This window comes from Protopterus annectens, chromosome 1.part2, assembly GCF_019279795.1.
Source record: "Protopterus annectens isolate FY-2018-M chromosome 1.part2, PAN1.0, whole genome shotgun sequence".
Taxonomy (NCBI): domain Eukaryota; kingdom Metazoa; phylum Chordata; order Ceratodontiformes; family Protopteridae; genus Protopterus; species Protopterus annectens.
In genome coordinates, this window is record NC_056727.1 from 652,700,380 (window position 1) to 652,717,138 (window position 16,759).

General features: G+C 38.3%; 1 protein-coding gene across 1 annotated transcript in view; it reads right to left on the bottom strand.

The window, feature by feature from the left end:
- Positions 1-16,759, bottom strand: part of KIF26B (kinesin family member 26B) — a 1,779,156-nt gene that overhangs the window by 1,046,684 nt on the left and 715,713 nt on the right. Inside the window, exon 4 of the mRNA XM_044058109.1 lies at positions 11,237-11,403. Within this exon, the coding sequence (XP_043914044.1) occupies positions 11,237-11,403 (167 nt within the window). The remainder of the gene's footprint in view (positions 1-11,236; positions 11,404-16,759) is intronic.

Below are 16,759 nucleotides of genomic sequence, written 5' to 3' on the forward strand. Positions count from 1 at the left end.
TTTGGGGAGGAGTCAGCCTGCACAAAGATGTCTGCAAAGCTCTGAGAAATGGGCCAGTTAGATGGCTATCTGCCACTGGCTAATTCTCATCAGTCATAAATTCTTCTGCAACAGTGATCTGTATGAAGAGAATCAGGGACTGTACAGAAACTGCAGTGGGAGACACAACACGAGACTTAACATATGGGGATTGTACTCTCTGGAAATCTGCAGAAAAAACTGCTGACAACATCAAAGTCCATAAAGTAGTTACACGAAACAGTGAAGGAGCAGAAATGTAGGCAAAGGCTACAGTTAACCTTACATAACAGACCCCTAAATAAAGTGAGCCCAATGCAGCCTACAGATGAGGAAAGCAATTTTTTCATGGATAGAGTGGTAAGTAAGTTGAATAACTTGCCTGACTGCATAGTGTGTGTGTGTGGGTGGGGGGTGGGGGGGGCTAAACAGTGAACTGATTTTGAAAAGCATGCAACAGGAGGAAGAGATAATAAATGGAAATGAGTAGTTATAAGTAAAAAGACAAAGTAAATGGAAACGTAAAATGCACAACAGATGTACTGCAAGTAACAATTCATGTATTTATGTAAGTTGCCTGTGATACTGGGATGACAGATCATGCATGTTCTGCATGCAGACATTTCCATCTATCTTTATTATTCTACTGCTCATCAAGGCTATTTCAAAGCCCCAGGATAACTGCCTTACTGCATAATTGGACAGCTTCTTGATTGGTTTGTGACACGGACACAACATCAGCACCAGCAGGCTATTTCTATTTCAGCTGACTGACAGTAAGTCTATTGACAGAATGCTTCTGCAATGTAACAGTCAAGCTGTGGATCTGAATTATCTGAAAATTACTTTATTTTAATACCAAGAAACCATTCCTGTTAGTCTAGTTAGACAAAGATTTAAGCAATATTTTAATAGCATAGGTACTCTTACATCCTTCCCTTCAATTTTCTTAACATTTCATTGTTTTGTTTTCTTTTTATGTGGAACGTTTTAACAAATGAAAGTCACTTATTTCTAAACTTGCTTTTATCATTAGAAAAACAATAACAGTTGCATATAGTTTATATTTATTTTAAGACAAAGTAATCTCTTGGAAAATAGACACAACTTGCTCTTTCTTCTCCCTTTCGGCCATTACTTAAGATCCAATAATATTGATAATTACTTACAATCTTTAGATTATGTGGGGTTTAGAAAATGTATGTAAATATTATATATCTTTTCACTATGTGATAACTTGAATTTCAGATTAAAAAATAAAATGCATGTGCATATACAATTTTTCATGTACTCCTTTTCTGCATGAATTGCTTTGTTCTGTACATTATTGGTAAGGTGTTCCACACTGTGTGAATAGCTTTGATCAGTATTTTATCAGCAATGTATTTTTCACTGTTCTCCTTGCTTGTACATACGATAAAACTCCGCATTCCCTATGTGTACTGTTGCAAATAGCCCAGACAGTGGATGAAATTGGTCCTTTAGGATCAGTGCACTACTCTAGATAATATTTGATAGTATCTGGTGCAATGTGAGCAATGTGTTAATGTACAGAGTATGCCATCAGCTTATCTACTGTGTTGAATCATGTTCTACACTTCTGAAAAAACACACACACACGCGCAAACTGTAGCCATCAGTGGAAATGTGTGCATGTGGCTCAAACTACACATTTGGAGTGATATGCATTTTAGATCTCACTATAGAAATCCTGATTAGTTTACTGACATTTGGCAAATAAAGTTCAAACCCAGCCAGTAAGCACCACCTTATTTTTTAGTTCTCACTTTAACTTTGATTCCTAATCATAAAAATGACTGGACTGTATAGTGTTTAAAAATAACAATTACTGTCTCCCAAAATAACACCACATTACATGCATGAACTTCACCTTAAATATCCACAGTGCTAGTTTGCTTCTCTATTTTCTTAATAAAATGGGTCCATCAAATTTAAGATGCAAGTACATAGCTAGAATACCTGATTTTGCATATTACTAATGTGAAAGTTATATTGCATCTGTAACTCATTTTATAGATGACTTCCATGGCAAATCAAATTTTCAAAAAAAAAGTCCAACGAACACCAGCCTAACAGCTGACAATTTTATTACACTTGGGTTCTCATGGCACATATTTCATTTATGCTTAGGACAGATCATCTCTGCACACTCCTGCTTTTCTTTATATCTTGCTAAACAACATAAACAAACACGTCATGTATATCTTTAACAGGAGTTAAGGAAGTATTAGCCTTTAATGGAAAAACGTGATTTTGGAATTAGTACACAGAAACCTTACTTGGTTATGCATTGCTGCTCCAACTTCAAAATGCCACCGATACTTCAAGTATCTCTCAGCAAAAATCTTTCCAACACATCTAACATAAACATACTACCCTGGAGTCTTTTAAAGTTCCCATTCCTTAACAGAGTCAGTAAACCAACACTGAACAACTGTAGCAGCTCAATAAATGCTTCAGGTTCCTTACCACTGTGTTGTAACATTTACTGTCGTGATTCACTGCATACAGAAACATAGACATATGTAATATTCACAGTAACTAATGCACAAAACCAGCAATGTACACAACATGCTCACCTTGCATAAACAACATGCAGTTCACTTAGCAGACCCTATACTTTATTCACAGTTATTTGCTGCTTTGGGATGAAAGCTAAAAAAACATCTGTAACAGATGTTGTGGACACATACCAGTTTGCAGAGAAGTATCTATTCATCTGAGCATTCAAATTATCTTGCAATAGCATTTTCAAGAAGAACAGCTAATATCCTTGGTATGCACACTACAAAGCAGGACGTGTCGGAACTTGTAATAAGTCCCTTTTGCTGATCTTTGTTTTACTTTTCAGTGTACAGGAAATAATCTAGGCAAATACGTACTAGGTAGTGCACTTGGAAATGTAGCTAAGCAGTCTTAAGTGGTTTTGTAGAGGAAGATGAAAGCAGATGTTTACAATTTAGCCTTGAAGAACACGACAAAAGAGATTATTTCCTGTGCACTTGGATTTGATTCCTACATCAGCTTTTGCAGTACTTTTGAATATTTTGATCTGTATCTCTTGGAGAAGAAAGAATGAGGGATCAGAGTTTAGCAACATCATCAAATATGAGATGAAGGTGGTCATTATTCCACCCTTAAAGAAGATAAAGACCAAAAAAGAATTGAGGCAAACAAGGAATGAGACCTGAAGATATGCATCTCTGAATTTTACTGGACTTGTGAGATGTGTTGGCAACAATCAGAGACTGTGCCATTACCCTTAGCCTTCTCAATCGTATCCCCCAGACCTTTTCTCCTGTACCAGGACTCTTTCATCCTACAACTTGCATATAGTTGTGCAGAAGGAAAATAAGGACTTGTGGGTGGGCCTTCTTGTTTGTGGGCATATTCCCCACTTGGCCCACTAGCGCCCTGGCCCCTGAGAAGGACCATCCTGAACAAGGAAGACCTGAAGATGGTGTCAGCCAGTACCTCTCTTATACTACCAAATTTCCTGATTTTTATGCAGAACAGAGTCTGCTGAAGCCACTAAAGGAAATACAGCCCTGAAGGTCAGAGAGACCACTACGTCGTCTGCTGGCAGAATATCCTAATGGGCAGGAGCAACAGTGAGTAGTACAATGAACATCCACAATATACCTTTATCCTGTTACGTTTTTTCAAGAACTGGTTATCCATCATTTTTCACCATAGATATCCCACACTGGCACGGCAGAGCCAAAAGTGGTGTTCATAACAATGGTTCTCCCGAGTCTTCGTAACACCAGAAATGTTGGATATAACAAGTACCTACTCCTCATATGTTTAGGGACAGTTTCTTGAACTCATCCAATGTCCTGAGACTGCTTCTGCTGCAGATGTGGCCCAGGCAGGCACATCGTCCTGTTAGCAATTGAAGAGATGGTGAAGTGTAAATGCCTTTACATAGTTACCCCAATAGGAAATACCAAGGTCTGTCCAATAAGGAGAGATGAGGGAAGCATCATTGGAGATGTGAAGCCTTTTGTTCTGCCATATAAAGATATTAAGAAGTTTTGATATCTTTCTGAGTCTCTTGTTGGAAGGTAGGACTAATATACAATAGAAAACACAAAAAATGAAGGGGTGTGGAACCATCTTGACTTAAGTCATTCTCCCTAGAAGGGGAAGGCCTAATCTCTTCCGTGAATGGTCCTACATTAACTTCTGTCCCCTGCATAAGTACAACCAGCTCAGGGGGCTACCTACTCAGAGTATGAGTATTTGATGTTGTCCTTAGTTTAGTATAGGCTGTACTTTTATGGCCCATATGGTTGTTTTTTTTAGCTCCTGGTTCTGAAGAATAATCACAGCCATACAGTCTTAATAGTCTCAAGGAGCATTTTGTTGCATGTCTGATAATCTCAATTCTCTACTGTACATTACTAACAGATTATCCCTACTGTTGTACAGGATGGCTAAGCCTTTCCATGTTTCTAGGTGCCCATCCTTGACATTATATATATTCTAATTACATGGTCCAGTTGATGTTCTAAGGTAGTGGTTCCTTTTTCAAGTCACCTTTCCAGTGCAGCTCTGTATTTCTGCAGGTGACCACCCAATCAGTGATGACTCTAAGTTGCTGCGGTATGCATTCGTTCTGTGACCGCACATTATTCTCGCTTTGTGATGTAGCCCAGCTTTACCTTCATACATATTAGTTGCACTTCTGATATCACTGTGTATTTGTTTCTTATCAGTGCCCTGCTCACCATTGGAAAAGACATCCCAGCTTTTTAAACAGCTGGCCAGAAACTTTCATCTCACAGTGCTTACATTTTTTCTTGAATTTTCATAGTGACAGACTTGCAGCTTCAGTATTAGTTTGGAGTCCAGAGAAATCCTTAAAGTCCTACTCATCCTTAATTTTGTCATGTGACACTGCAATGGATAATCAGTATTTGTTATATTATTCATTCATACTTAAAAGGTGCACTGATCAACAGAAACACAATATATTATAATAGTACATATTCAGTCTGGTTCACATTCTGGTTCCCAAATATCTCTTCATGACCCATTACAACTGCACATCACACAAGAAAACTTCCCTTTCATAACTGTTAAGTCCAACCTGCCTGAAATTATAAACAGTCTCTCCCCAACAATGCAGTCCAAACTTATTTTAGTCAAACACAAAGAAGGGCTCAGTTAGCTGGAGTACAGGAGAAGGCATTGTGGTCCTTCTGCAGCCACAGATTATCAAACTGCATTACTGAGTGTATCTGTGCTATGAAACTAATAATGACACCTCTAAACAATGAGGCCATAACTGTTTGCACAGTAGAAAAGTAATGGAATGGCCACAAAGACAGACCAACAAGAGCCATATCTATGTTCTTTTGTGTGTCTGCTGTAAGATCAGGAGCAAAATTTCAGCGTATTGCTGAGAAAGGCATTTTATCCCGGGTCTATATTATAACATCGAAATCTACAAAGATTGAACCCTAAACACAGAAATCCACAAACATTGAACAGTCAGAATAGCGATTTTTTTTCCCCAGGGAAAAAAATCGCTATTCCGAGAAAACTACACAAAACACAAATACACACAAAAAACAGCAATCCACACACATACACTTAAAATCCTACACCTAAACTTAAACTAAACTTTACATACACTACTAGCTATCCACTTACCTTAACCCGACCCTAACCCTAAGGTCCGTCACTATCGCACACTCACCTTACCCGCGCCTTAACCCTAACTCACCTAACCTGCTCCCTAACCCTAACCTACATACAACCGCACACTTACCTGACCCTAACCCTAACCCTAACTCACCTAACCTGCCCCCTAACCCTAACCTACACACAATCGCACACTTACCTGACCCGCGCCCTAACTCTAACATCCACACAACCGCACATTTACCTGACCTGCTCCCTAACCCTAACTCACCTAACCCGGCCCCTAACCCTAACCTACACACAATCGCACACTTACCTGAACCTGACCCATAATGCTCCAACATATCAAATGCTGAAAACAGCGAAGCCACAGCAATGACCCACCAAATTCTTTCCCTGGGAAATAATTAGGTCTCCTGCACCTTCGCTGTTTTCAACATTTGACATTACGGGTTCGATATTATAACATTCAATCTGTGTAAGATTCAATGTTATAATATAGACCCTTTTATCCCTCATATTGCAGCAAATAATGTACATTGTTTTTGTCAAAGCTGAAACATCTATAAACTTGTTGTCAGACAGGTTTCAGGATGGGAAGCAATATGTTGCACAAACTATGTTAAAGCAAGCTCTAGTTTACATATTTTTAAGAAAAGCCTAAACACTTATCATGGGAACAACTGGTTTGGTATATTGGCAGGCTAGAAGGGCATTATTGCCCATGTTTGAAATATCTGTATGTGTGTGAGTGTGTATATATATATATCTATATATATATATATATATATATATATATATATATATAAACCCCAAAAATCCAACAACTCTGCAGGTGATGCTATATTTGCCAACTCAACCAGTAAAATCTGGAATCTACTCCCTACTACCATTACCAAGGAAACCTCACTACACCTATTTAAAAGAGAACTCAAAAAATACCTCACATCTCATTGGCTGTGCTCTTGTTCTAAACCTAACAACTTCACTAATACATGTCTTCCTACCCAACCTGCTATTTAGCCAAGTATCTATGCCTCATAGCATTTGAATGTCTAAGCATTGTGAGTTATGAGATCTGATTGTTTTCTATGTTCACATTTTCTGATACGTCTTTGCCAATCAGATGTAACTCTGCACATTGTGTATATTGATATCTGCCTGTATTCTTTGTCTATATTTTTCTAAACATGTCTGCCTGAGTTTATCACTCAGTGATGTATGTACTGTCTCTTGTGGTATGTGGAGCTTTTCTCCCCAGGCCTCTGATGAAAATAGACATATCCAGTCGGACTATACCGGTCAACAAATGTAAAATAAAAATAAAATAAATATATAAATAAATATATATATATATATATATATATATATATATATATATATTTCCAGGCATGCAAGAAACTTGCTATGGACATTGTCACTAAATTATTTCCGAGTCTTTGACTATCAAGTTAAAATACTGAAACTATGTAAAGTTCAAAGTACAGAGATGACAGGTGGCATAAATTCCTCTGCTAGAAGCTTATTGGATTCATTCCAGGCCCACTTCTTTATTAAAGTACAAACTCAGTACTTAATTGGGTGGAGAAACTGGACAAAAGAGAAAAACTTTAGTCTTCTTCTATCTGCTTATATATGCATGCATGTTTGTATAGCTCATCCACACTCTTAACACTATAACTTAGTAATATGAAAAAAGTGACTCCGTCAGCTTGAAAACGCATTGTCACTTTCTGACCACCTTTAGGTACCCTGTCCACAAGCTCATCAGGATGCAGCATGGGTACATCAAAAGAAATGCAGCAACAGCTTAATTTTATGTAGATGAAGAAATCATCAAACACTGACTCTCTCATATCTCAGGAGTGGTAGGCACATGGCATAGTCTGAGGATCCAAGCCTCGCTCACCACCGCTAGTTACAACACTAATGCTTTAGCAAAGAATCATTACATTCCCCAAAAATGACACATTATGAAAAAAGGTTTACACCAAATGGGACCAAAGTATCATAAACAAATCGATTGTTTTGTGTACCTTTCTTTCTTCCAGTAGACATGATTACCTTAAACCCTCTTACACATCAGCTCTGTATGGTCTATCACACCCACAATCCCACTTTCTGACAACTCACCTTCTACCTCTTCACCCCATGACACATCTCTAAGCAACTAACACTGAGACCAGCATACCCTTTTATTGTTCTTATTTTACTGTCTACCCCCCCTCAGCCAGCCCCTCTGTATGTATTTCTTTACTACCACTCCTGTCTCAGTATCCCTACCACTACATTCAACCTCCTTCTCGCCTCATCCTACCTCTCTGTATTCTACACAGGGTGTATTATACAGTTATCACTGAAATAAAAAAATACACGTTCATTTTACATTTATTGGCTTTTTCCAGTATGGGTTATAGTGTCTACTGTTCTGCTGCTCTTTGCTGGTAATTTTATTGCATTAATCCTTAGTATTTCAATCAAATTATAACTATAAATTTCTGTAGCTGGAGACTTTATCCCTGGGATCCCATTGGAAAGGGGTTATTATAACTCAGATGGGCTATCCCAGTCACAAAATATAAATAAATAAGTAACTATATAAATAAGACCAATGTAAATGTACATTATGAGCTGCATTAAAAGTTATAGTATTAAATGCCAATAGTGGGCCCACCCAGTAAATGCATATAAACAATGAGTGGGAGTAAAGGCAAAACAGTACAGCTGAGAGCATGGCACTGAACTGAATATATTGAAAAAGACAATGCGGAAACTGACACACAAGGATTAGATGCAAGTATTAAATAATTGACAATGGCACCAGTTTATTCATGCCTCAGGCAGTAGTGTGGAAAGAAAGTCAATCCTTCTAAACCCTGAGGCTTTGAGATTAAAACACCTTCAGTGACACTAATGGTAACTTTCATGAAAGACAGCTAGCTTTTGGAACTGAAAACAGAACACTGTAAATGAAGTAATGAGGTAAGAAAATCCAGCAAAACAGGCCTGGGGCTAACAGAACAATATAAAACAGGTCAAACACAAGAAACAATGGTTAGTCTGTTCAGTTACCAAGGTCAAGACACTGCAGTTATGTTATACTGGCACTTAAAAAGGGAATATTTGTAGGTGGTCCACAGAAGAAACCTGTCTTCATGTTTCTAAAATGTGCAGTATTAAGAAAGAAAAGATCCTTTCCCTCATCAGAAGGTTTCAGATTTAGAAGATAAATTCCCATATTTGCGTGCTTGTGAGGAAAACAGAGAAAATCCTTTGGAGCCTTAGGAAAGGAACTATCAACATTTGTCATGAGCAGCTGTCTGCAGTTCCTTGAATAACAAAAAATTGTCTAGGAAGGAAAGTTGCCACCCTCCTCAATTCCAAAAATTGAGAATTCATTTTTAGATAACTAAACAGAAGTTCATAAAGATCGGCGATCTTAAGTACAGGAAAGGTCAGCAGAGTTAAGAATTCAACCCAAGATTTTGTGTTACATCTCTTTTTGGTGGGTGTCTACTGCCCATCAAATGCTGTGTCCTAGTAAACCCTCCTCATTCTCACGCCTGGCAGAACTGCACAATTCTACCTCAGTACAAAAAGGGGAAAATAAGGCTAAGGCAACTGGAAAAGGGACAGAATGTAGGGAAGGAAGGAATGCAGAGGCATATTTGCTATAGAATTGTTCTAGAATAGAAATCCTTAAGTTAACCGGTCAAATTCCGCATTTTTAAAAAAAAATTAGATTTAGAAGTATGGTTTCTCAAGGCAGCCAAACCTGTCCAAACTCATATGCAAACCAGGGTGATCAAAAGAGCTCCTGATATCCACCTAAATATAAATATACTGCACTAAAGCTACTGCATTTTAAAAAGGAAATGAATATTCCTGTGCAGGCAACAGTCCTAGAGATAAAAGTGACTACTAAAATATATAGTCTTTTCAACAAAACCATCTTCAAACTGCCCTGCATTGTGACTTGCATTTTACCAGACATGTCAAATTTATTTTCTTTACTTTATAACCAATTCAAGTTTACTGTGCTAAGCTTAAAAAGAACTGTGGTTGTAAATGAGCCAAGGTGCTGTGCATCTGGGTTTCACAAACCAGTCATAATAATAGCACATTTACCAGTTCTCTGTAAGCACATAATAATTCTTTAAAGGTAGCTGACTCACACAACTGTCATAATAAGTAGCTGTATGTTGCTTTCAAATGTGCAGGGTACAATCCTGATGCTAAAATAAACTTTTAAAAAACACTAACTGTCTGCTTGACAGCACAGTTTAGTTTTGGAGAGGATCGCCCATGGATATACATTTGTTATACATACCCATTGGGGGGGGGGGTTACTTAGTTATTAACTCGCTGACTTTTTATTTTACAAGTTCTTTCTGCTGCTATACATTTAGGTTCATTTTTAGAAAAAATAGTATAGAATCTGATGTGAAAAAAGGCCTTTGGAAAGCAAACATAAGCAGGCAGAAAGTTATTTTATCATCCTGTGAAACAGCATTTCACAGAAAACAGAAATAACTTCTTATCATACTAACCATCCCACTTTCTGTCAACTCACCCTTAACATCTGATTAAAATGGAGCACAAAAAGAGATCATTGCTACTTAGAAAGTTATGACCAGCTACATCAAGCACTTTTGAAAGACAAATATGGTACATGTAAGGTGTCCATCATCGGGTGCATGTTTTCATAGTGAACAAATAACAGCTCTACTGTTGTATCATGTCAGCAGCAAAAGTTGCAATGAGTTAGTAAACAGAATGTGAGATATGAGGTAACTGAAAACATGAATGGTAACAGTTCTTCCGTGTATAATCAAAAACAGGTAGGAAGGCAACAGAGCTATCAATGAACATGTTCCTGCAACTCAGCAAAGGTGTGAAGTGAAACATCTAGGAACATCAAGCAATATGTAAAGCGGAGCACAGATCACTGCAAGTGTGAGCAATACGCCTGCATCAGCTGTGATGGCAACAGCTACCTTCTTATGACCAAACATTAAAGTCATGACTAGACCAAGCATTGTCTAAACCCAGAAGTACATTCACCATCTGTGAAATTCCTCTTCTTCCAATGGGATCCCTTATTGTTAACCAGTAATTTTGTTCATTTCAGTTCCCTTAATATGAAAAACATAAAGAAACATATAATCACAACTGCCATGTGTTTCTTTGGCTGACTTACCTACACTTATATATTACCAAATGGGTATGGATTTTTTTCCATTCAAGACAATGACTAAGAATCCAGCACCAGGAAGCTGCCTTCAGGCAACTGTCAATAGATGGTTTTATGTGAGCAATGGACATGTCATTAAATCTCGATCTGTTTTCATTTTAAATGTTGACAATAATGTGTACAGTTATATCACAGTTTACTAATTAAACTTCAACAATGTAAGCAAATCCCACTTTAGGTCATTACAGAAAAGGGCAACTCAATGGAGGTGGAAGAGGAGGGTAGTCATAATGTACAGCCAACAGAAACATTGGTGTTTGATCTATAACATGTTCCAAAACCTGACCTTACCTTGCAAAGAAAGATGCAGCAGCTGAGGTACCACTAGGTGCAACACTGGAGACATAAGTGTTTTGTGATGCAGGAAAACTGTACAAAGAGGGCCTGTCAGCATTGTAACGGTTCAGGACTGCCTCAGTGAGCCCCTCACGACCATTCTCTGACATCAGCTGGGAGATCTAGAAAAAAAGCATGGCTTAGTGAAGCAGGACAGAGGACACTATTATTATACAAATTAAAATAAATTTAAGATCAGTCACTCGTCATTCTGAAAAAAAGTAGTCAAACTGTTAGAAGGTATTGTTGCTTTTAATGGAGCTTGTTGCAGAACAGTGCAGAGAAGAGAATTTTCTCAGATGAGCTCTGCCAGACTAACTTTCTGCTGCTGATGCAGAGATAAATGCCAGATGTTGCCATGTTTTAAAGTTAGAAGCAGTCAATGCCCCTCTGATCAGGTTGTTAACAGTCACATTCCCAAGGAGCCTTATTGCAGGTTTCCAGGAAAGGTAATTATGTAACATGATGAAATCCACTTCTAAATCTATTTAACAATCAAAACTTAGAAAAAATATTAAGTTTGTGCTGGTCTTTGGCATTATGCCACTGTAGCCCCTTCTAGTGTGGACCCTCTAGTAGTGAGAAGAGGAGCCAGGGATGTGCAGGAGCACAGGTTTGAAACTAAAAACTGACACATTAATATGTACTGTACAGCTCATCTGAAACAGATCTGACAAAAATAAAAGATCACATTGACATTTTGTAGACTGTAAATAATGAGCAATGATTTTATTCTACTAGCAACAACGTCATAGGAAATTCAGGAAAACCAAAGCTATAAGATGTAATACCATGGATAAATGTAGGCCAAAAAAGAATGGGTGTAGCAGGCATACACCATATAACATATTCATCCATCATTTATTCATTCATTTGTTCATTTTCCAATGTCTGCTTTATCCAGTTCAGGGTTATAGGGGAGCCAAAGTCAATACTGGAAGCCAACATGTGTATGCAAGGCAGGAAGAACTGATCCTAGAGTAAATGTGTGAGTGCACGGGCACACATGCATGCACACACTCACACGCACACACACACACACACACACACACACACACACACACACGCACGCACACACATACACGCACACATGAACACATAAACACACACACACACACACACACACACACACACACACACACACACACACATACAAACACAGAAGACTGATAATTAACCTTCCTGCTTGCATCTGGGGTACAGCAGAAAACAAGAGTACCCAGCAACACCCATGTGGACACATAAACAGTGCATACATCAGGGAAATGAACTGTTAAATCATAACATTAATTTTTATTAGGACATTTTATTGAGCCATGGCATAGTGTTTTAAGCTTCAAACATATAAAGCAAAAGAAAAGAGTGTAAATGTGCCAGCAAAGTTAACAGTGTCCATCGTTATGTATGCTTTTATATTACTGGCTACCCAACTTAAGGCTTTTTACACCGACATATTTAGTATATATGAAGAATCATTAATTCCTGCTTGAGATATAAATACCATAGAAAAGATGCAGTTATACTGAAAGGGGAGTAGTGACACTTGAGGATGGTGTACAATTAATATTACTGGATTCCCCAGGCTTCTAACGCATTTAGCTTTGGAACAGCTTAGTGCAAAAACAAGTATGCCAGGAGTGTCCACACATAAAACATTGGAATCAGAAAGCCGTCTGCATTCACATTACATACTTAAATACGGAAGCTGTTGTACAGTAAGAAACGAATGCACTTTGATCTGTGACGAATCCTCATGTTTCATTTTCGGTTCCATTTCTTGTTTGTGGTCAGCATATTTCCCCAAACTCAATACTGCACAGACACACTATGAAACTATGCATGGATTACTGTTTCACAGTATTGTTATACTTCACGAAGTTACAGACTCATCCAATATATATATATATATATATATATATATATATATATATATATATATATTGTGTGCATATGTGTGTACTACAGCTCTCTACAGCTACCATTATGACTTCAGATTTACATATAAGAACAAAGTGGTCTAGTATAACTGTCAGAAGGATGGGAAGTTTATGGGTCAATAAATGTGTAGGATTCAAAGGGACACTGAAGGGTTAGTGCCTGGAAGATTATCCAAGAAAGTCAAAGCAAAAACATTGGAAGGAATCTATGGTGTGTTTCTCAGTGCTTCCCTAACATCTTTGAGTGAAAAAGTAACCTTGATCATGTGTGGGACTTTGTTCCAGTATTCTGATGTAGTTTTGCTGAATTCTTTCTCAGTAGTCGCTAGTGTATAGGGTGGTTTATTAACGAGGTTTATATCTGAAATTCTGAAAAAGTAAGAGTGAGTCATGTTAAATAAAATACATTTAAATGGGGGAGGGCATTTAATAAGATTTAATAAAGGACAGCATGTTTAGTAAGAAAAAAACTCTCAGGTAGGCAGGGAGCCAATTACATTCCTTAAATGTTAAACAGTGATGTACAGTGGATGGCTTGAGGCCTGTAACATGCAACGTCTTATGCAATGCCCTTTGAAGGACTGAAGTATTTGGTGGGGAAAATAAATGAATAAGTGGGAGTGCATATTCTGTCTTGGGGAGTAGAACATTGATGACAGTGGCTTGCCTGGTTTCCTTTGTCAGGAAGTTAGAGATTTTGTATGCCACTCCAACTTTTGAGCTTGGGTTTGAATGTGTGGAGTAAATGAAAGAGAAGTCCCATTATAAGACCCATGCGTTTTTGTTTAGTAACACAGAGTAAGGGCTGGTTATAGTGATCCAGGATGTGCAGTGTGTGAGTTAAAGATAAATGCTTGCTGGTATCAAAAAACACAGAAGATTTATTTGTATTTAGTACAATTCTTTTGGTATGCGTCCAGTTTATTTGCTTATGTATATATTTATTTATTTTTTTAATTTGCATATTCTTACCGAGTTAATACACTGATCACAACTGACAATCTGCAGGCATTCCCGAGTTGAAATATTTCACAAAACAGGGAAACAAACTGGTGTAGAGAAGCAGTTCCCAGCAGCATTAAGTCATAGAAACTGAGTGATGTGTTTGTGTGACATGGATGTTATAATGATGACAATGCAATCTGCATATAAAACAATGTCAAGGTTGAGTTGCTCCCATTGAAGTTCATTGATGAAATGTAAGAATAGAAGTGGACCTAAAACTGACCGCTGTGGAATTCCCGTACTTGGTAAAGGATTAGGGATGACTGTGTTAGAGGGTACGGTAAAGGACCTGTTGAGCAGGTAGCTTTGAAACCAGAGGTATTTTTCATCAGAAAAGTGGCACCTTTTTAATCTTTGTATTAGGATGTTATGGTCTACACACTCAAAGGCTCTTTTGACATCTGTGGACATGGCTCCATTAAGTTTACCACCCCCCACATTCTTGTAGATAGAATTAGTAGAAGGGTAACTAAAGATGCACTGTATCTGACATGAAGCTGTATTGTTTTTCTGTGAAGATGCCATACTGTGACATCCTTCTAATTATTAAGTCATGAATGTGCATGTTTAACATGAAAGTACAGAATAAATTACATATAAAAGGAAATGATACCTGAAATAATGTACCGCTTACACAATGTACATTTGTTTTGTTTTTTAGGAAGATCACTGGCAGTAGATTCTGAAATGTATTTTGAATTTTGTGATGTTGAGATTGTTTAGTTTTGAGAGGTCCAAGATGGGCCCAGTTTTGAGAGGTCCAAGATGGGCCTCTAGGTTCCCTCTTCTCTTGGAAGTAGAACTTTGAGTAGAAGCCTTTTCTCTCTTATCCTGGAGGGACAGGCTGGATGGATCCTTTGTGTAGTAGTTGCCCGAGGATAGGTGGTAAGAGACTTCTTTGTTCTTTGGGTGATTTTGGAATGCCCACGAAGGGTGGAATTTCTCTGAGTTAGATGTAGCATTCCTTGTCTATTATGCTGAGGACCCATTAGACCCTGGTGATGGTTTTGTACTGGTTTATGAAGAAAGACAGTCTTCCTGCCAGGGAATTGAAGGGAAACGTAGGCTGGAGTAGAACATAGTCACAGTTGTTCTTTGTGATGGGTGGGCTCTGTATAATTGTTTTGGTTGCCATCTCCTGGATTGTGTTCATCTTTTGCTACAGAAAGGCCTCCCCTTGTCTTGTTTAGGATGAAAAGGCCAAGATTTAGAAGGGTAGTTCCTACTGTATCTTGGAGTCACAGACAGGTATAATTCTTTCATTTTTTTTTATTATTTCCTTTTTTATCCAGTTTCTCAAAAATTTGATCAGCTAGAGGACCAATAAAGAAATTCCTTACCATCTGCATGTGGTACATACAACACAGATAGGTGAATCTGGTAGCTCAGCCTTTACCTGATCTGACAGGGGCTGGGTCCTGAGACATGCATGTCAGCAGATGACAGAATCAGTGACAGCTGCTCTTCAGGAAGCATCTAAGGCATCATAGCCACATCTTAGAGATTGTATGGATACTTGTAAAGCTTCTCTAGCTAGCTCTCTTGGATTTCCTTAGATAAGGTTCTAGCTGCAATAGAGTCTATCTTAGCTAGAATGTTGTCCTAAAGAGATTAAGGTACTTTAGCATAAGGAATTAACAATCCAAAGCTTTCATTGCAAGGGGTGCAGAGGTATACATTTTCTTCCCAGATCTAATAATTTTTCTCTGTCAATAGGTAAGGGATATTTTGCTGGTGCACTGGTTACACCTTTTGTGAATTCAGTGGAAACTACAGCAGGGTCTGCCTTTGAGATTCAAGCACTCTGTAAAACCTGTACAGAATTGGAGTGTAAAGCAATGTTTTCAAAGTCATCATCCAGTGTAACGTATACAGGAGGAATAGCCAGTTGTCCGGGTGAAGGCATATCTGCAGTTTGCTATAGTATGTCGGAGCCTGGCAGAATTGCTTACTTTCCCAAATGAAATACACCTTCATTCTATGCAGGGTATCCCCGAAGGAAAGTTCCTCGGATGGGGGAGGCAAAAGAGAGGGTGCTATGAGTCTGAATCTGGGTAAGTTTATGATGCCAAGTGGCCAGAGTGACACAATCCCTCCTGATCCTCAGAGCTAGAGGAATCTTCATCTTCCTGAAATGCAACTTCCTTACTTCTTTTAAATGGGAAGGCCGCAGTAATAGGAGCATGAGAGCTCTCTAGATTTCATAAAGGCCATACACTCCTGTGATATTTTAAGGAGAGTTTGAACTTCGGTCTAAGAAGAAGTGGACAGAGGTGGTGGTGACGAAAAAGAAGTGGCTCACTTCAGTTCTGGTGTTTGCTTTAAAGAGGTGACCTGAAGATGAGGTCATCTGACTTTGGTTGGAGCTTTGATAGTCAAGAAAGACAAAGAGCTTCCCGCTAGACCCAAGACATGGATGTCAAAATATGAGGCCTGCTGAGTGACCTCAAACCTGACCAATATGTGTGCCATGGTAGTATTTGCAGGTAGGCCAAAAAACATTGCGGCCTCCTAAGGGGTCACACCAGAGGTTTCA